This window comes from Cervus elaphus, chromosome 28 (assembly GCF_910594005.1).
Source record: "Cervus elaphus chromosome 28, mCerEla1.1, whole genome shotgun sequence".
NCBI classification, from domain to species: Eukaryota; Metazoa; Chordata; class Mammalia; order Artiodactyla; family Cervidae; genus Cervus; species Cervus elaphus.
The window spans coordinates 40,357,059-40,378,274 of NC_057842.1; the positions used below are offsets into that span (position 1 = coordinate 40,357,059).

At 37.1% G+C, this 21,216-nt stretch overlaps 1 protein-coding gene across 3 annotated transcripts in view; it reads left to right on the forward strand.

Annotated features, from left to right (window-relative positions):
• LAMA4 (laminin subunit alpha 4) overlaps nt 1–21,216 on the forward strand; it is a 141,991-nt gene that overhangs the window by 111,080 nt on the left and 9,695 nt on the right. For all 3 annotated transcript variants that reach the window (XM_043890041.1, XM_043890043.1, XM_043890042.1), the window contains 10 exons: nt 3,550–3,681; nt 4,802–4,944; nt 6,954–7,092; nt 7,542–7,679; nt 9,678–9,811; nt 10,872–11,036; nt 13,888–14,041; nt 17,428–17,615; nt 19,856–20,045; nt 20,899–21,054. In XM_043890041.1, coding sequence (XP_043745976.1) covers nt 3,550–3,681; nt 4,802–4,944; nt 6,954–7,092; nt 7,542–7,679; nt 9,678–9,811; nt 10,872–11,036; nt 13,888–14,041; nt 17,428–17,615; nt 19,856–20,045; nt 20,899–21,054 — 1,539 coding nt within the window. The remainder of the gene's footprint in view (nt 1–3,549; nt 3,682–4,801; nt 4,945–6,953; nt 7,093–7,541; nt 7,680–9,677; nt 9,812–10,871; nt 11,037–13,887; nt 14,042–17,427; nt 17,616–19,855; nt 20,046–20,898; nt 21,055–21,216) is intronic.

Genomic DNA, 21,216 nt, shown 5'->3' on the forward strand with positions numbered 1-21,216 from the left:
TAAAACAAGCAAGGCTGACCAGTAAATTACTTGAGTGTTATAGAATTACTTTGGTTGTTGAATATCATGTGGTCTAAGTACATAATAATTCCATGTTTATTTATGTAAATCCAGTGTTACAGAAGTGGGCCTTCTTTTGCTTTTATCCATATTTACTGATAATTTTCCAAGATTCTTTTCAGCATACCTTGGAACTATTTTTAAGTGGTACCAATTTTGCTTTTAAAATGAAATGTAGTCACATCTGTTGGCCTGTTACAACTTTCAAACATTGCCTTAAAATAGGGCCGTTGAACTGAAATACAAAGGATCATAAGAGACTACTACCAGCAGCTCTATGCCAATAAAATGGACAACTTGGATGAAATGGACAAATTCTTAGAAAAGTATAACTTTCCAAAACTGAACCAGGAAGAAATAGAAGATCTTAACAGACCCATCACAAGCAAGGAAATCGAAACTGTCATCAAAAATCTTCCAGCAAACAAAAGCCCAGGACCAGATGGCTTCACAGCTGAATTCTACCAAAAATTTAGAGAGGAGCTAACACCTATCTTACTCAAACTCTTCCAGAAAATTGCAGATGAAGGTAAGCTTCCAAACTCATTCTATGAGGCCACCATCACCCTAATTCCAAAACCAGACAAAGATGCCACAAAAAAAGAAAACTACAGGCCAGTATCACTGATGAACATAGATGCAAAAATCCTTAACAAAATTCTAGCAAACAGAATCCAACAACATATTAAAAAAATCATACACCATGACCAAGTGGGCTTTATCCCAGGAATGCAAGGATTCTTTAATATCTGCAAATCAATCAATGTAATATACCACATTAACAAATTGAAAGATAAAAACCATATGATTATCTCAATAGATGCAGAGAAAGCCTTTGACAAAATTCAACACTCATTTATGATTAAAACTCTCCAGAAAGCAGGAATAGAAGGAACATACCTCAACATAATAAAAGCTATATATGACAAACCCACAGCAAGCATCACCCTCAATGGTGAAAAATTGAAGGCATTTCCCCTGAAGTCAGGAGCAAGACAAGGGTGCCCACTCTCACCACTACTATTCAACATAGTGTTGGAAGTTCTGGCCACAGCAATCAGAGCAGAAAAAGAAGTAAAAGGAATCCAGATAGGAAAAGAAGAAGTAAAACTCTCACTGTTTGCAGATGACATGATCCTCTATATAGAAAACCCTAAAGACTCTACCAGAAAATTACTAGAGCTAATCAATGAATATAGTAAAGTTGCAGGATATAAAATTAACACACAGAAATCCCTTGCATTCCTATATACTAACAATGAAAAAACAGAAAGAGAAATTAAGGAAACAATACCATTCACCACTGCAACAAAAAGAATAAAATACTTAGGAGTATATCTACCTAAAGAAACAAAGGACCTATACATAGAAAACTATAAAACACTGATGAAAGAAATCAAAGAGGACACAAACAGATGGAGAAACATACCATGTTCATGGACTGGAAGAATCAATATTGTCAAAATGGCTATTCTACCCAAAGCAGTCTATAGATTCAATGCAATCCCTATCAAGCTACCAACGGTATTTTTCACAGAACTAGACCAAAGAATTTCACAATTTGTATGGAAATACAAAAAACCTCGAATAGCCAAAATAATCTTGAGAAAGAAGAATGGAACTGGAGGAATCAACCTGCCTGACTTCAGACTCTACTACAAAGCCACAGTCATCAAGACAGTATGGTACTGGCACAAAGACAGAAATATAGATCAATGGAACAGAATAGAAAGCCCAGAGATAAATCCACGAACCTATGGACACCTTATCTTTGACAAAGGAGGCAAGGATATACAATGGAAAAAAGACAACCTCTTTAACAAGTGGTGCTGGGAAAACTGGTCAACCACTTGTAAAAGAATGAAACTAGAACACTTTCTAACACCATACACAAAAATAAACTCAAAATGGATTAAAGATCTAAATGTAAGACCGGAAACTATAAAACTCCTAGAGGAGAACATAGGCAAAACACTCTCCGACATAAAGCACAGCAAGATCCTCTATGACCCACCTCCCAGAATATTGGAAATAAAAGCAAAACTAAACAAATGGGACCTAATGAAACTTAAAAGTTTTTGCACTACAAAGGAAACTATAAGCAAGGTGAAAAGACAGCCCCCAGACTGGGAGAAAATAATAGCAAATGAAGAAACAGACAAAGGATTAATCTCAAAAATATACAAGCAACTCCTGAAGCTCAATTCCAGAAAAATAAATGACCCAATCAAAAAATGGGCCAAAGAACTAAACAGACATTTCTCCAAAGAAGACATACAGATGGCTAACAAACACATGAAAAGATGCTCCACATCACTCATTATTAGAGAAATGCAAATCAAAACCACAATGAGGTACCATTACACGCCAGTCAGGATGGCTGCTATCCAAAAGTCTACAAGCAATAAATGCTGGAGAGGGTGTGGAGAAAAGGGAACCCTCTTACACTGTTGGTGGGAATGCAAACTAGTACAGCCGCTATGGAAAACAGTGTGGAGATTTCTTAAAAAACTGGAAATAGAACTGTCATATGACCCAGCAATCCCACTTCTGGGCATACACACTGAGGAAACCAGATCTGAAAGAGACACGTGCACCCCAATGTTCATCGCAGCACTGTTTATAATAGCCAGGACATGGAAGCAACCTAGATGCCCATCAGCAGATGAATGGATAAGGAAGCTGTGGTACATATACACCATGGAATATTACTCAGCCATTAAAAAGAATTCATTTGAACCAGTCCTAATGAGATGGATGAAGCTGGAGCCCATTATACAGAGTGAAGTAAGCCAGAAAGATAAAGAACATTACAGCATACTAACACATATATATGGAATTTAGAAAGGTGATAACGATAACCCTATATGCAAAACAGAAAAAGAGACACAGAAATACAGAACAGACTTTTGAACTTTGTGGGAGAAGGTGAGGGTGGGATATTTCAAAAGAACAGCATGTATACTATCTATGGTGAAACAGATCACCAGCCCAGGTGGGATGCATGAGACAAGTGCTCCGGCCTGGTGCACTGGGAAGACCCAGAGGAATCGGGTGGAGAGGGAGGTGGGAGGGGGGATCGGGATTGGGAATACATGTAAATCCATGGCTGATTCATATCAATGTATGACAAAACCCACTGGAAAAAAAAAAAAAAATAGGGCCGTTGAATACATATGGCCTATAGTACTCTGTTTTCAAGATTGTTAAAAATCAATAAGGTAAATTTAAAATTTCATTAATTCACAAGTAAAAACATTAGAAGATAATTGTTTTAAATTGTGTGTGAATATTAAAACTTTGGTATATGAGATGTAACTGCTGATCTGGATGTAGTTGTGATTTTTATTTCATAATAAGAATTTCATGAGACTTCTGTAGTCTTCAGTTTCAATAGTAAAGAATATAGTGTTATTTCTCAAATTCAGCTAAACCTGCTCTTTCATAATAGCAGACTCCCATGTCTACAACTTTTTTTCTTCTCCACAGACTATGTTTTTCAGCCTGGAAATGCGCAATGGTTACCTACATGTATTCTATGACTTTGGGTTTAGCAATGGCCCTGTGCATCTTGAAGACACATTAAAGAAAGCTCAAATTAATGATGCAAAATACCATGAGGTACTGATCATTGCAGTTTTAATGCTTTGTTTTATTTGTATTTGGATCTATTGATCTAATCACACGGTCAAATGAGATAGGTGAGAAAGTAATTAAACTGAACACTTTCACATATAAAAACCAATGAAGGGCCCTCATATACTCAACTCCAGGATAACATTTGCTTCAAAAGAGTGGACATTTTTGTCATATTGGAGTTTTCAATAAAAGAGTCAGTGAAGATACATTTTAATTGCTTCATTGATCAAAAGATTCCCGTTGATATTCAATATATTGATTATGATGGCACTTCTGTACATTTGTTGAAAATGATAATGTAGATACACAGCTATTTTGTTTTTGCTTCTTCCTTGAGTCCCATTCTTCACTTATATAAGTGAAGTATTTCCTTTTTAAACCTTTCTCCGAAACTTAGAAAATAGTAACACAGATTTTCTTGTAAAATGAGAACCCACAAAGAATGCTCATCTGTCTTGACACAGATGTGCAGTATACTAATATTTCATCTGTTTTTACTAACAACTACTTTAAACCTATACTTTAATAAAATATATAAAAGTCATAGTATCGTCTAAGTTGAACTAAAATGCAGAGTAGAGGCTTTATTTCTCTTTTCAGTTCAAAGTCCATAGCCTTCATGAGGGTGGTTTACAATAGAAGAATATGTTAACTATTTCTCTGACTAGAATTTTCCCACATTCATTAAAGCTTATTATATCACCAAAAAATGACATCTGGCAACATGTATACCAGGGTCCAGAAGGCACCTGTTTGCACTTTTTTCCTGAATCCCCTCAAAGGAGCAAAATATTAATTAAAAAGTTGATCTCATAACAATTTTTCTTGGGCTAGCTGTGAATCGATATGGAATCCTTCTCCAGCAAATGGGAACTTATGGTAATATGAGTAAGAGTTTTCATGTCTGTGAGTAACGAAGGAAGAGCTATTGCCCATTTTATAAACAAATAAGTGTAAGATCATGGAGGCCCAGATGTTACAACATAATTAAATAATTATGAATAATAATTAAATTATTATTAAATAATTAAAATACATAGCAGTCTTCAAAAAGCTGATTGTTAAGCAATGATCAGGACTTATTATGTATTATTTCTCCCAGATCTCAATCATTTACCACAATGATAAGAAAATGATTTTGGTAGTTGACAGACGACATGTCAAGAGCATGGATAATGAAAAGATGAAAATACCTTTTACAGACATATACATTGGAGGAGCTCCCCCAGAAATCTTACGGTCAAGGTAAGCTCTTTTGTTCTTGTTGAGCTGTCTGTTCCTAACGCACTGGGCTGAGGACTCAGCATCCAGGAGTGGTGTAGTAAATGTTTGACCCTCCCACCTAATACTTCTGCGCACATGTACAGGAGTACACACACAGTCATATACCTGTGTGCCCCTTAAATTAGCATCGGGTAAACATGATCTACAAAAGTCTGTATTTATTACTCTTAGAAAGTAGTCTAATGCAGTATTTCTCATCCACAAAGGAGAGGTGGAGCATGTGTGAAAGCAAAGAAGTGTTGTGTCCATTTACTTTTGTTTTAGTATTAGTTTAGAGTTATTTGAACTCTCAAATACTGAGAGTAAACCAAAATTTTAAGCCTGCCCCAGGAGATATGAATTAAGTATGTTGTTGTTGTTGTTGTTTAGTCAATGAGTTGTGTCTGACTCTTTTGTGACTCCATGGACGGTAGCCTGCCAGGCTTTTCTGTCCATCAGATTTCCCAGGCAAGAATACTGGAGTGAGTTGCCATTTCCTCCACGAGGGGATCTTCTCCACCCAGAAATCGAACTTATGTCTCCTGCACTTGCAGGCAGATTCTTTACTGTTGAGTTACCAGGGAAGCCTCATGAGTTAAGTATGTGTGCCTGCTAAGTCTCTTCATTTGTGTGAACTCTTTGCAACCCTATGGACAGTAGCTCACCAGGTTGCTCTGTCCATGGGATTTTCCAGGCATGAATACTGGAGTGAGTTGTCCTGCCCTCCTTGAGGGGATCTTCCCGATTCAGGGATCAAACCTATGTCTCCTGCTTTGGCAGGCAGGTTCTTTACCACTAGCACTGCCTGGGAAACCCAAATTAAGTATAATGAAATATTATTCTGATATATTCAAAAATTTAACTATCTCTTAATACAATCAATTCATAGCATGAGAGATCCTAAACTGAGAGACAGCATTAGGATATTCCAGTCCAGTCACAACCCTGGTTCTCATTAGAATGACCTAGAGAATGTTTATAAATGTCACTACCCACAATCATTCTCCAGAAATTCTAATTTTTCTGGGATAAGACCTCCAACTTTAAGCTTCTTTTCCAAACTAGATATCCTCAATTCCTTCAGCCATGTCACTTGGTATCTTTAACCATTGTGGTTGCTATATGTGCACCTTAATCTATCAATTAGCATGTCATCCAGACATGATCTTGTGAAAGCAGAATACAGTGGGACTGTTACCCCTTAGTTTGGTCAGTGTTCATCTAAAATACATTGAAGTCATTATAACTTACTCAGAATTAACTTCATATTCATTCAGTATCCAATACTATGTTCTTGAGCACTTCCTATTTATTAGACATAGTGATGGGTACTGTTTTGAGCAAAATGCCATCTTTGATCTTAAAGATAAAGGATTTCTCACTTTCCTATTGCTCCAAAGTCCTAACATTCATTGAAAACTTCTCTATCCTTGGTTGATTATTGTGTTGCAAATAAGACATGTAAGTGAGTTCATGACTCAAGTAGGATTAGTGGACAACTGAAGACTTGGGTTCAAATCCTAACTTTCTGCTTGTGACATAGGAAAAAAAAGACTTAATATTTCTTAGTTTCATTTTATAGATAAACCATGTGAAACTGCCAAGAGTTCACAGTTTTTGACCTATACATATGTCAGTTCTTTATTGTTCAACCTATTAATCAGCTGTAAAAGGGAAAGAATAGCATCACCATCTAACTCACTGAATTGTTATAAAGATAAAATGAGCTGATTTAAGTTAAAAGATCTTGAAAACTATAAAGAAGTAAACATATTGACCCCATGCAGAATAAAGCTGTTCTGTATGCAAAGATTAGAAATTACTGTGTGCTTATGAAAGAAAACATGAAAATGGAAATAACTGTAAAGCTATTAAAAATAACTATAAATAAAATCAAATTTTACATCCTGTATATGTAGGGTGACATCATCATCACCTCAATCACCATCATCATCACAGCTGTATCAGTAAAGATTGATTTTCTTTTCCAGGACCTTAAGAGCACACCTTCCCCTAGATATCAACTTCAGAGGATGCATGAAGGGCTTCCAGTTCCAAAAGAAAGATTTCAATTTATTAGAACAGACAGAAACCCTGGGAGTTGGCTATGGATGCCCAGAAGACTCTCTCGTAAGTACACAATTGAAAGGTTTTTAATAAATAGACAAGAAACTTACCTCTCTTAAAAGCTGAAAAAACTCTTTTCTCTGTGATCCTATGTACACCTTTGGTTCTTTTCTGCCACCAGCAGACAGAAGGATCGTTAAGCTAAAAAGGCTTATGGGAATCCTCTGGACTTGTCCAGTTGCTTCACCCTTCAATGGCTGGGGCTGCAAAGCCCAGAGAGGCTACATGAGCATCTTCACTCACTCACAATGGAGGAAGTAGGCAAGCTGAAACCCTATCTGTTAGTAGCATACAGAAGGAAGGCTAACAGGCCTGAATTCTAGCATAAGCCAGAAATTAAAACATAACTATTAATATAGGAGCTAGCAGATAAGGCCTTTGGTATGTAGGAAATGGACATTTTAGGCATTTGATAACACAAACTCTATATTCATACTTTCTTTGGCATACAGATATCTCGCAGAGCATATTTCAATGGACAGAGTTACATTGCTTCAAGTCAGAAAATATCTTTTTTTGATGGCTTTGAAGGAGGTTTTAATTTCCGAACATTACAGCCAAATGGATTACTGTTCTATTATGCATCAGGGGTAAGTATTTGTTTTTTGTGGTGGAAACTTCTTTGTGGTAATTGTTTTGCCTATTAAAAATCCTTCTAAGCACATTAAAAGTAATTTTCAATTCAGATTAATTTTGACTCCTCTACACACATGGAATGTCTCATTTCAAACAGTTTGTAAAATACTGTAAATATATCATATGGGAGTTTTTAACCTGGGCTTCATAAACCTCCCTAAGGAGTTCACGAGAGAATTCAGTGGGTCCGTGAACTAGGTGAGAAAAAATTAAATCTTTATTTTCTCTAACTAAAATTTAGCATTTTCTTCAATTGTGAATGTCAGCAACAAACCACAGTAATATTAGCAGTACCTATGATTTTGTCTTTAGTAGGAATTAAAGGTATTTTTCATTTCATGTTATAGTTGTCATATATATCTCAAAATACCATTTTTGTTTATTGCTACTTCTAAATTAAAGTAGTTATTAGGTCTGCTACTAGATTTGATTATTTAGTGCCTTAATGTAGAAGTACATATATATCACATATTTATCGTTTTGGTATTTTGAAACTGTATTTCAATATAATTGGTTTCCTTTGTATTCCTACATATTTTGTTGAGTGATTTTAAAATATTTTATGAAGGAGCCCATATGTGTCACCAAACTACCAAAAAAGTCACAGCACAAAATATGTTAAGAACCTCAGTGTATATGTACAGTACTAACATATGTGTGACTCAATTTATGAAATAGTTTTTGAATTTGCTGTAGAACTTTAGCTACAGTCCATGGGTAGCAGTCCTTGGGGTCGCAAAGAGTCAGACACAACTGAGCAACTGAACTGAACTGGGCAAAGATATACTAATACTATGTCAACAATAAAATAACATTTATAAAAGTTTGGTGACCTTATTTATGTTGAGATCTAACTGTAGAGATTGAGGCCCATATCGGGGAAGAAAAGGAAGATTATCATTTTGCCAGTATTTTAAGGAATATTGCCAAACAATAAAGAAATTCAGAAAAATATATGTTAACTTCTGCTATTTTTTAATTTTTCTGCCTCTGTAGATGGAAAGTGAAACTTTTTTTTCTTTTTTTTCTATTTTTTTTTAATTGGAGGCTAATTACTTTACAGTATTGTAGTGGTTTTGCCATACATTGACATGAATCAGACATGGGTGTACCTGTGTTCCCCATCCTGAACCCCCCTCCCACCTTCCTCCCCATCCCATCCCTCAGGGTCATCCCAGTGCACAAGCCCTGAGCACCCTGTCTAATGCATCGAACCTAGGCTGATGATCTGTTTCACATATGATAATACACATGTTTCAATGCTATTCTCTCAAATCATCCCACCCTCGCCTTCTCCCACAGAGTCCAAAAATCTGTTCTTTACATCTGTGTCTCTTTTGCTGTCTCACATATAGGGTCATTGTTACCATCTTTCTAAATTCCATATATATGTGTTAATATACTGTATTGGTGTTTTTCTTTCTGACATACTTTGCTCTGTATCATAGGCTCCAGATTCATCCACCTCATTAGAACTGATTCAAATGCATTCTTTTTAATAGCTGAGTAATATTCTATTGTGTATATGTACCACAGCTGGAAAGTGGAACATTTTTAAAAGCCACAAAAGCAAAATAACTCTTGCCTAGTCATCTCACTACCTCCCCAAGGAAATTAAAATACTGGTTTTTCAAAAGTGAGGCTGATGACAGAAGAGCATGCTTGAGTAAAGAAAGTAACTGACACTGGGATAGCAGCTCCTTAGCATGACAAAATCACCTGAAATTTTCAGTTCAGATACAGGAAATTCCTCTTTCCACTGAAATGTGTCTACTTTTACAAGTAACATAACAATCCAAGCAATAGAGTATTTTCTTGTTGCTGTTCATAGAAATTATTTTTCAAGCTGTGTTGTGTATTCCTTTAAGCAGTCCCATAAGTAAATGTTGAAAACATGTCCACCTTGTGGATCCCTGGCTTCCATTGTTAAAACACCTGTGCTTGCATTTCAGTCAGACATGTTCTCCATCTCATTGAATAATGGCACCGTGATCATGGATGTGAAGGGCATCAAGGTGCAGTCCGCAGATAAGCAGTACAATGATGGGCTGTCCCACTTCATCATTACCTCCGTCTCCCCAGCAAGGTATAGCTCCTCACTTTATGTTCTTTCCACCAGGTGGCTTTACCTGTAGGACATGAATTCGTCCAGTGACCACTACTAATAATAGACTATCTCTTATTACCTTTCTAGTGTTTAAAAAAATGGTAGAAGGAACAACTTACTTTTTTAAAAAATTGCTGTTAATTTTTAAAACATGCCAAATAAATTACTATAAAATTAATTAACAAGTATATAAAAATTTTCCCAGTGAAACCATAAGCTATAATTTCCTTGAGGGAAGTACCAGTACATACCACTTAAACTAAATGGAGTGCAGTGTTTTGTACATAGAATAACTTAACAAGCAACAGATTTCATTAGGTTTTAATTAAACAATTGAGAAAGTTACATTTATGGTCACATTTTAAAATGTCTTTGGAGAAGGAAATAGCAACCCACTCCAGTATTCTTGCCTGGAGAATTCCATGGACAGAGGAGCCTGGTGGGTACAGTCCATGGGGTCACAAAGAGTCAGACATGACTGAGTGACTAACAGTTTAACTTCACTTTAAAAAGTCTTAACTTTATCTTTAAAGTATGTAATACTGTATTTCTCTTTCATAAAAGGAAAATTCTTTCTGTAAAAGCAATGTATTTTCTGTTGCAGACTGCTCCTATTCTGCGTCCATTCCTGGGGAGCCCTCCCGTTAAAAGAAAATGTTAATAGGTTATTTCAAGATGCCATTTCCAATCACTATCAATGTGCTTTAGAATGAAAATAGCTTCCCACAAATATGATTAAATGATCACCACGATTTATGTTCTGATTTTTCCACACCAAAAAAAAAAAGAAGTTTCTGATGACTAGTCATTCGAACCTGCTTCTATGGGTTTAAATTCCAGTCATGATTTGGAGAGCCTTTTCTGCATATAGAAATATTCATCCATTTTATCCTGAGCCTCACAAAGATTCTGGCAACTTGTTATCTTGTCATTAACCAAATGTTCCATTTCTCAATTCCATGAGAAAGCATACAACCTAGAACGGAACTCAAGCAATACGTTAGCTGTGTAGCGCTTAAAAAAGCTTTTTCCCTTGCAGATATGAGTTGATAGTAGATAAGAGCAGACTTGGGAGTAAGAACCCTACCAGAGGGAAAGTGGAGCAGACCCAAGCAGGTGAAAAGAAGTTCTACTTCGGCGGCTCACCCATCACTCCCCAGTATGCTAATTTCACCGGATGTATAAGTAATGCCTACTTCACCAGGTACAGTATTTTTAGTATTCATAAATCTGCATGATCAGTAAAGACATTCAAGTTGATAATTAAAACATTTACCTTATTAAAACTATGAAAGAACTATGAAATATTGGGGGCATAAGAGGGTAGTCATTAAATGCTTGCATGTGCTTGAAAAACTGACACACACGGTTTGTGTGTAAGTTTTTTGCCTTTTAATTTTTGTATGGCATCGGCTAAGTATGCCTTTGTTTCTTCAGCTGCAAAATGCAGATAATAATAGGGCCCACTTGGTAAACTTGTTATGAGGATTAATTGAGATAATGTACATTAAGCACATAGCATACAGCAAACTGTGAATATTAAATGTGGTTATTTCTGTACTTACTGTCAGTGGTACAATACAGAGCAACATACCCAAATCATCCTCACAGGTTTAAGGAAGTCTTTTTTATATTAATTTAATGCATGACTATTTTTTCATTAATTTTCTCTTGTTGAAATTTGGTTGATGTACAATATTATGTTAGTTTCAGGTATACTACATAGTGATTTGACATCTGATTGTTGTTCAGTCTCTAAGTCAGGTCTGACCGTTTTCAACCCCATAGACTACAGCACACCAGGCTCCTCTGTCCTCTATTATCTCCTTGAGTTTGCTCGTACTCATGTCCTTTGAGTTGGTGTTGCTATCTAACCATCTCATCCTCTGCTACCCGCTTCTCCTCCTGCCTTCAATCTTCCCCAGCATCAGGGTCTTTTCTAATGAGTCAGCTCTTCACATCAGGTGGCCAAAGTATTGGAGCTTCAGCTGCAGCATCAGTCCTTCCAATGAATATTCAGGGTTGATTTCCTTTAGGATGGACTGGTTGGATCTCCCTGCAGTCAAAGTGACTCTCAAGAGTCTTCTCCAGCTCCACAATTCAAAAGCATCAATTCTTCAGTGCTCAGCCTTCTTTATGTGTTCAACTGTCACATCCATACATGACTACTGGAAAAACCATAGCTTTGACTATAAAGACCTTTGTCAGCAAAGTGATGTCTCTGCTTTTTAATATGCTCTCTAGGTTTGTCATAGCTTTTCTTCCAAGGAGCAAGCGTCTTTTAATTTCATGGCTGCAGTCACCATCTGCAGTGATTTTGGAGCCCAAGAAAATAAAATCTGTCACTGCTTTCACTTTTTCCCCATATATTTGCCATGAAGTGATGGGACTGGATGCCATGATCTTAGTTTTTTGGCTGTTGAGTTTTAAGCCAGCTTTTTCACTCTTCTCTTTTGTCCTCATCAAGAAGTTCTCTAGTTACTCTTTACTTTCTGCCATTAGAGTGGTATCATCTGCATATCTGAGGTTGTTTCTATTTCTCCCAGCAATCTTGATTCCAGTTTGTGATTCATCTAGCCTGGCATTTATGATGTACTCTGCATATAAGTTAAATAAGCAGGGTGACATTATACAGCCTTGATGTACTCCTTCCCCAATTTGGAACCAGTCCATTGTTCCATGTCCAGTTCTAACTGTTGCTTCTTGACCCACATACAGGTTTCTCAGGAGACATTTGCATATATGAAGTACTCACCGAGATAAGTCTATTAACCCTCTGTCTCCATACTGTTATTATAATATTATTGACTATATTCCTTAGGTTGTTTATTACATGCCCATGGCTTATTCATAAGTGGAAGTTTTTACTTCTTAATCCTTTTCACTAATTTCGGACTCACACCTCCCCTTCTGCATCCACCCATTTGCTCTCTGTATCTGTGACTCTGTTTTGTTGTTTGTTTTGTTTTTTAGATTCCACTTTTAAGTGAAATCATATAGTCTTGTCTTTCTCCATCTGACTTATTTCATTTAACATAATACCCTCTAGATCCATCCATGTCACAAATGGCAAGATTTCATTTTTCATGGCTAAATAATATTTCATATATATATACATACCCCATCTTTATCCATTCATCTATCAGTCAACACTTAAGTTGCTTCCATATTGTGGCTGTTGTAAATAATGCTGCAGTGAGACTAGGGGTGCATGTATCTTTTCAAATCAGTGTTTTTGTTTTCTTCTGGTAAATACCCACCAATGGAATTGCTGGATCATATGGTAGTTTCTTTTTAATGTTTTGAGAAGCCTATTTTCCATTGTGGCTGCACTAAATTACATTCCTACCAACAGAACGTGAGGGTTCCCTTTTCTCCACATCCTCACTAACACTTATTGTATCTTGTCTTTTTTATAATAGACATCATGACAGGTGAGTGGTATCTCTTTGTGGTTTTTAATTGGCATTTCCCTGATGATTAGTGATGTTAAGCATCTTTTCACGTGTCAATTTTCTGTCTTTATGTCTTCTTTGGAGAAATGTCTGTTTAGGTCCTGTGCCCCCTTTTTCAATCAAGTTGTTTGGTTTTTATGTTGAATTGTGTGAGTTCTTTGTGTATTTTTTACATCAGATACATTGTTTGCAAGTATCTTCTCCCATTCGGTAGAGTGCCATGTTGTTTTATCCTTAACAAAGATGATGAGAACCCCCTGAGTACAGAAATATCAAGGGAGGAATTTAATACAGATTAAGTAACACCGATGAGGTCCTCATCATCCTGGACATGGTGAGGGAAGGCGTGTTCCTCTGTCAGTGTGCTGGTGCCAGGCACAGAGTTGTTGGTTAATTGGTTAAATGATCATTTAAAGGGTTCTAATTAAGATAGTGGTTGATGGATAAAGACCCATCACATACACACACACACACACACACACACACACACACACACACACACACACACATTAATTGCTAAAGTTCTTTGACTTCCATAGCTTCATCATGTAATTCTGAACAACATTCTTAAGATTTTTCTTTCCTCTGTTACAAACACAGGTTGGATAGAGATGTAGAGGTCGAAGATTTCCAGCGGTATTCTGAAAAGGTCCACACTTCTCTTTATGAGTGTCCCATTGAGTCTTCACCATTGTTTCTCCTTCACAAAAAAGGAAGAAATTCCTCAAAGCCTAAAACAAATCAGAATAAAAAGGTAAAAGATAATGCTGCGCCAACTTCTAGATTGCCCTTGTATTCCACACATACAATTCTAGTCACTGGTGCTTTATTGAATTTACTCATTTGCAACTGTGTTTGTATGAGAGATATGATTTCTATAGTATCTGATATTGCAGTTTACCAGATTTGTTGTATCAGTTCTTATTCCCAAAGAAACAGTTTGAGTAAGCTTTTGCTCTTACTTCCGACTGCTTTTCATTACAGTGGTTAAAATTGCTCTGTATTTTATATAAAAATATATACTATTTACTGTGATCATTCTCTAGTAGCATTTGTTGTTGCATAACAGCCTCTAGTTTCTGTCACAATCCTAGAAATCATTGGTTCCTGATCTTACCTTGTTTTTCCCTCCTTCCTTGACCTTCCTTTTAACCACTCACATCCACAGTTGATCTGTGCCATCACCTAGAGTGACTTTGCATTCAAAATCTTGAGTCTTAAATTGCGGTCACTGATGACTGTTCTCTCATTCGTTTTACACCTAGCATGTACATTATTTGCCTTCATTACAAATGAAAGTCCAATTCCTTCTCATTCTTTCAGTCTGACCCTCCCTACTCCGTCCTGGCCCAATGTAAACAATGCCATCAAGTGCCGGTGCTCCCATCCTGGTCCCAGCCATTGTCGCCTCTCATCTGAATTACTGTAACAGCCTCCCAGCAGACCTCCCTGTTTTACCTTGTTCCCCAATAGTATATTTTCAGCACACAACCAGATCCTTTTAAACATGCCTCATCATGTTACTTCTGTGTTCAAAATGGCCCTCCCACTGCACTCAGAGTAAACGCTGAAGTTCCTACAGTGTCATAAGAGGCCCTTGTTCTCACTCGCTCTTCTCCTCCTCTTGATCTACCGGCTGTTTCTAGAACAAGCCTCGTACACTCCTGCCTCAAGATCCTCCCTTGAGCTTTCTTCTTACCTAGACCATGCTTCCCCCAAATATCTGCATTGACAGCTTCTCCTCAAGGATTGCCCAACTCTCATCTGATCAGTGAGGCCAGCCTTAACCGCTGTTTTATTTTATTTGTTTTTTTAATTGAAATATAGTTGTATAATGTTACATAAGTTACGGGTATACAGTATATAGTGATTCACGATTTTTAAAGGTTGTACTCTGTTTATAGTTAATGTAAAATTTGGGCCGTAATCCCCATGTTGTACAATATATCCTTTTAGCTTATTTTATACCTAATAGTTTGTCCCTCTTACTCTCCACCCTTGTATTGCCCCTCCCCACTGGTGACCACTAGTTTGTTCTCTCTCTGAGTCTGCTTCTTTTTGTTATATTCACTAGTTTGTTGTCTTTTTCAGATTCCACATATAAATGATACCCCACAGTATTTGTCTTTCTGACTTATTCACTTAACATAATGCTCTGCAAGTCCATCTATGTTCCTGCAAATGGCAAAATTCTGTTCCTTCTATGACTGAGTAGTGTCCATCGTGTGTGTGTGTGTGTATAATGTATGTATCTTCTTTATTGATCTTTTGATGGTCTTTTAGTTTGATACCATATCTTGGCAGTTGTAAACAATGCTGCTGTGAACATTGGGTATATGTGTCTCTTCAAATTAGAGTTTTTGTGTAATTTTTGGATATATACCCAGGAGTGGAATTGCTGGGTCATATGGTAGTTCTGTTATATTTTTAGTTTTTTGAGACACCTTCATACTATTTTCCACAGTGGCTGCACCAGTCTGCATTCCCACCAATAGTGTAAGAGGATACCTTTTTCTCCACATCTCACCAATTCGTGTTCTTTTTGATGATAGCCATTCTGACATGTGTGAGGTGATATCTCACTGTGGATTTGATGTGTATTTCCTTAATTTCTTGGATTTGCCCAGAACACAGACTTTTTTGGGGGTCTTATCTTTTTCCCATATGAGATTAAGTGTTTTGGGCTCCCCTCATGGTCTAGTGGTTAAGAATCCACCTGCTAATACAGGGGATGCGGGTTCAATCCCTGGTCTAGGAAGATTCTACATGCCCTCCGCTTGCCACAATTAGAGAAAGCCCATGCACAGCAATGAAGACCCAGCACAACCAAAACATATATATACATAGTCAGTCTGTTCCAATCTGTATTACAGTATTGTTTTACGGAAATTCCACACTGCTTTGTTTGACTAGTAGAAACCTCCCATACTTCCAGGACTACGGTGGATTTATTTTTATGTGTATAGTTCTGCTGACATTTCGATGGGAATTAGGGAGGGGGAAAGCTATGTGTGTTCATTCTACAATCCTGAACCAGAAATTGTCCTCTCTCCTCTGATCCTGCGTCTCAACCTGACTCGCTGTGTTCTCCAGCTCTCCCTAGCTCCAAACATTTCCTCTTTCTCCGTCCTTACTTTATTGCAAGATTTCTTCCCAAGTGGATCAGATCAGGCCACTCCCTGCTTTTCAGACCTGTGGTGCTTCTCATCACCTAAAATACAAAACCCCATCCTTTACCAAGTCATCTAAGGCCCTTCCTATCCAGCTCCAACTATCTTCCAATTTGTTGTTTAAAAACCAAATCAATTTTCAGTCCTTAAAAAACAGGAACCATGTCACTCACCTTTCTGTTCCCCACCACACACTGCCTGCTGAAGGCACACAGAAACATTGGTTTTCTTTTTCTTCTTCACTCCTACCTATTAGGTACTCAGTAAACATTTGCTTGAATAAATGAGTAAATGACTGAATCTTCAGATTTACTTGCATTTACTTTTGCTTCAGAAATTGACTAAATAACCATTAAATATTAGTCTGTAGTTTCACAACTGTAAATTTTAAAATCAATAGTGCAATTTTAAGAGCACAAAGTAATTTTTAAAAATCATTCTGTATCCTGTCACCTAAGTTTGCTACATATCTTATCACCCAAAACATTCTTAAAAAAATATTTTGAAGATGTTACTAAGTATTTAACTTTTTATGCAGGATATATAAATAATAATATGTGTATTCAAGTGGTATTGTTACATATGATATGAGGATTTTATTTATTGAGTCTCTCAGGGGTCTTTATTGCCAATTTTTTCATTTTCCACTATTTATTAAAGTGTGCATTTAATTTAATCTCAGAGCACTTGTCCCTATAGGTTCAGTATACAAATTGTTTCCAGACTGTGAATGGGAATTTGGGGTTTGTTGACATACTCCGTTGTCGTCTGTTACTGCTGCAGCTATCGCTGGCATTTGCTATGGTAGTAGAGGAATGGAGAGGTCTGATATTTTACGAGTGGAATATGTACAAAGAATATACACTTTAATTATTTAATGATCATTGTTAATGATAAAAAATTAAAAGTGAATTTTTGCTACTAGTATGTCAGTTTTATCCCTTAAATGAGTCATTTCCTACTCTTACAGGGAGAGAAAAGTAAAGATGCTCCTTCGTGGGATCCTGTTGGCCTGAAATTCCTGGAGAGGAATGTTCCGAGAGACTCACACTGCCAGCTTTCCAACAGCCCTAGAGCGATAGAGCACGCCTATCAGTACGGAGGGACAGCCAACAGCCGTCAAGAGTTTGAACACCTAAAAGGAGATTTTGGTGAAAAGTAAAGTAACACACTATCCGTTTAGAAACTTGATGCCATGGCTGGGCTTCATCCTTACTTACCATATGTTCTTCGTTTCCCTATAATTTTTCTGTGCTGCTTTAGTCTTGTTCTTTTTTTCATCAAAACAAATACTAAATAGCACATGATTCATACTGCCCAATAAATAACATTCTCTGTGACTTTCTTCCCAAAAGTAAGGTGCATATAACAGCACTGTCCTAGGAGTTTGCTGTACTTAATGAAAAAGAAAAGACAATAAAAGAAAGGAAGATGGGGGAAATTTTAAATGACTCATCATCTAACCTTACTGTCACCTTCCCTTTCTGACACAAATTGATTTCAGACTGTAAGTGGGAATGCATCTGAACTGCTGGAAGTTTAATAAGGAAAGACACTAAAAATACAAATGCACTGTGTCTCTGTTGACCCTCAAGCTGTCTCTAAAGTTCATCACCTCTTCCTATTGTTTCACAACTCTCCAAGTTATTTAGGATTATTTAAGATTTCTTTTAAAGTATGTAGCACCCAGATACTCTTATCTAGCTCTTTCAAACATTCATACCATCAGTGGATTCAATAAGAAACTCCTAATTTCCTATTTTCCTAATAGGCAGAATCAGTATTTTGTATTCTTCTGGAAAAATACAGAGTTAATCAAACTGGAAATTAGCTTAATAAATGTATCTTATCTGTGGCCTAAAGCTGAATTTCTAGAAAGTTTATATGAGTTCTACACATTCTGGTAGCTGTTTATAGCATGTGATATCCATTGATTAATTTTTATGGGGAGAAAACTGAATGTGTATTTTAGATAGTACATAAATCATATTGTTTCTATGCAAATTTGTATATGCATATTAATGGCTGTAAAGTATTTTGTCTACATAAAGCTTCCTTAGCATAAAGATTTTTACTACATTAAGTGCAATCATTTTTTCAAAGCAAGACATATTATCCTTTCCTGAAACAATACTTTTTTAAAAAAATTTTTAATTGGAGATAATTGCTTTACAATGTTGTGTCGGTTTCTGCCATACGACAATGTGAATCAGCCATAATTATATATATGTCCCCTCCTTCTTGAACCTCCCTCCCACCCCCACCCCATCGCAATCCTCTAGGTATCTCTGGTTTGAGCTCCCTGTGTTATATGGCAGCTTCCCACTAGCTATCTATTTTAGATATGATAAGGTATACGTTTCCATGGTACTCTCCCAGTTGGTCCCACCCTCTCCTTCCCTCACTGTGTCCACAGGTCTGTTCTCTGTGTCTGCCCTGTCTCTATTCCCGCCCTGCAAATAGGTTCATCAAAACCATTTTTCTAGTATTCCATATGTATGTGTGATTTTATGAAAACTGTTTTTCTCTGACTTACTTCATTCTGTAGTAACAGGCTCTAGGTTCATCCACCTCACTAGAACTGACTCGAACTCTTATCTTTTTATGCCTGAGGAATACTCAGTTGTACATATGTACCACAACTTCTTTATTCACCTGTCAGTGGACATCTAGGTTGCTTCCATGTCCTGGCTATTGTAAATAGTGCTGCGATAAACATTGGGGTACTAGTGTCTTTTCCGGTTATGATTTTCTCAGGGCATATGTCCAGCAGTGGAATTGCTGGGTCATATGGTAGTTTTGGGCCTCTGAGGTGGCGCTAGTGATAAAGAACCCACCTGCCAGTGCAGGAGACAGAAGAGGTGTGGGTTTGATCCCCGGATCAGGAAGATCCCCTGGAGGAGGGCATGTCAGTGCACGCCGGTATTCTTGCCTGGAGAATCCCACAGACAGAGGAGCCCCGTGGGGTATAGTCCATAGCGTCTCCAAAGAGTCAGACACTACTGAAGTGACTTAGCACGCATGCATATGGTAGTTTTATTCCTAGTTTTTTAAGAAATCGCCACACTGTTCTCCATAGTGGCTGTATCAGTTTACATTCCCACCAGCAGTGCCAGAGGGTTCCCTTTTCTCCACATTTTCTTCAGCATTTACTGAAACAACACTTTCTTAAGAATGTGGAATTTATCCCTGTTGTATGAGGAAATGGAGAAGGATTTACATTTTTGAATTAGCAGTGCTTACCCAATATTCACTAATAATAATAAGGTGTAATTAGAAGTAACGTTGCTTGGGATTAGATCAGATGGCTTTATTCTTCCTTACGCTGTATTGTCTTGGAAAGTTAGAGATCACAGTCTTCTTTGACAAGTGGTAAGCTTTTCCTTCTCATTTACCAGATCCCAGTTTTCCATTCGTCTGAAAACACGTTCCTCCCATGGGATGATTTTCTATGTCTCAGATCAAGAAGAGAATGACTTCATGACCCTGTTCTTAGCCCATGGCCGCTTGGTTTTCATGTTTAATGTTGGCCACAAGAAACTGAAGATTAGAAGCCAGGAGAAATACAATGATGGATTGTGGCATGATGTAAGTTGAAGGCAGAGAATATTATTATCAGCAAATGTCCACCATTCTAATACCCCACTAGTGGTTTCTCTAGAAACATCCATTTACAAATTCTGTTGCTATATGTTCAGAGTTCAGTTTCAGAAACTTTCATTAATTTATTATAAAAATCTTGAAGCTTATTATTTTAAAAGAAATATAATCTGAGTATAATTTTTTGACAGATCAAATATTTTTAGTGCAGTTATTTTAAACAAAAGATTGGTGGCCAGTATAAGCTGAAGTTTGGTTTCTAAAGATTTTTCACTTGACTGGGTTTTTTTCCACTGCCTATAATATTCTAAATTTTCTATGATTGCTGAGTGTCTCATAGACTAAGCTATGGAAGGTACAAAATAGAGTAAATGTGTTACGAAGAAAGGATACAACAGGTAGAATAACCTAAACATCAAAGCAATTCAGTGTGTGTATAGTGGGAAAAGTAAGCAATGTCAGCTGCATTACTAGAAAGAAAGGATACAGCAGGTAGAATAACCCAAATATCAAAACAATTCAGTGTGTGTATAGTGGGGAAAATAAGCAATGTCAGCTGCATTACAATTAATTATAGTTAAATTTAGGAGCGAGAGCATGTGGGCTGCCAGCTGGGACAGAGAACTCTGCTAATCATAAGCTGTATTCAGAGATTAAGCCTGTAACTTTAAATCAGGCTTTAAAAGAAGAGACAAATTCCTGACCTTCAGTGAAAGGACTACTCTTTAAAGAACTTCTGCAGCACTGCAAATGATAGCACAGTTGAGAGGAGAAGCAACACAGCCTTTCCACTAAGCTTTGGATGTACTAAAGATACGCTGTTGTCCTTCTCTCCATCAAGGTGATATTTATTCGGGAAAAGAGCAGCGGCCGAATGATAATTGATGGACTTCGAGTCTTAGAAGAAAGCCTTCCCCCTACAGGAGCTGACTGGAAAATCAGGGGTCCTATTTATTTGGGAGGTGTGGCTCCTGGAAGGGCTGTGAAAAATGTCCAGGTAAGCCAGGTGTGATCAGGTAGAGCCATCGACCTTTAGAGCTGGAAGATTGTTTAATCTAGCCCTCGCTTTATGGTTATAAAACTGGCAAAAGTCTTTGGCTGGAGATGGGATACATGAGTGGGTACTGTTTTATGGTTGTCTGTCCTCCCTGTGACGTCA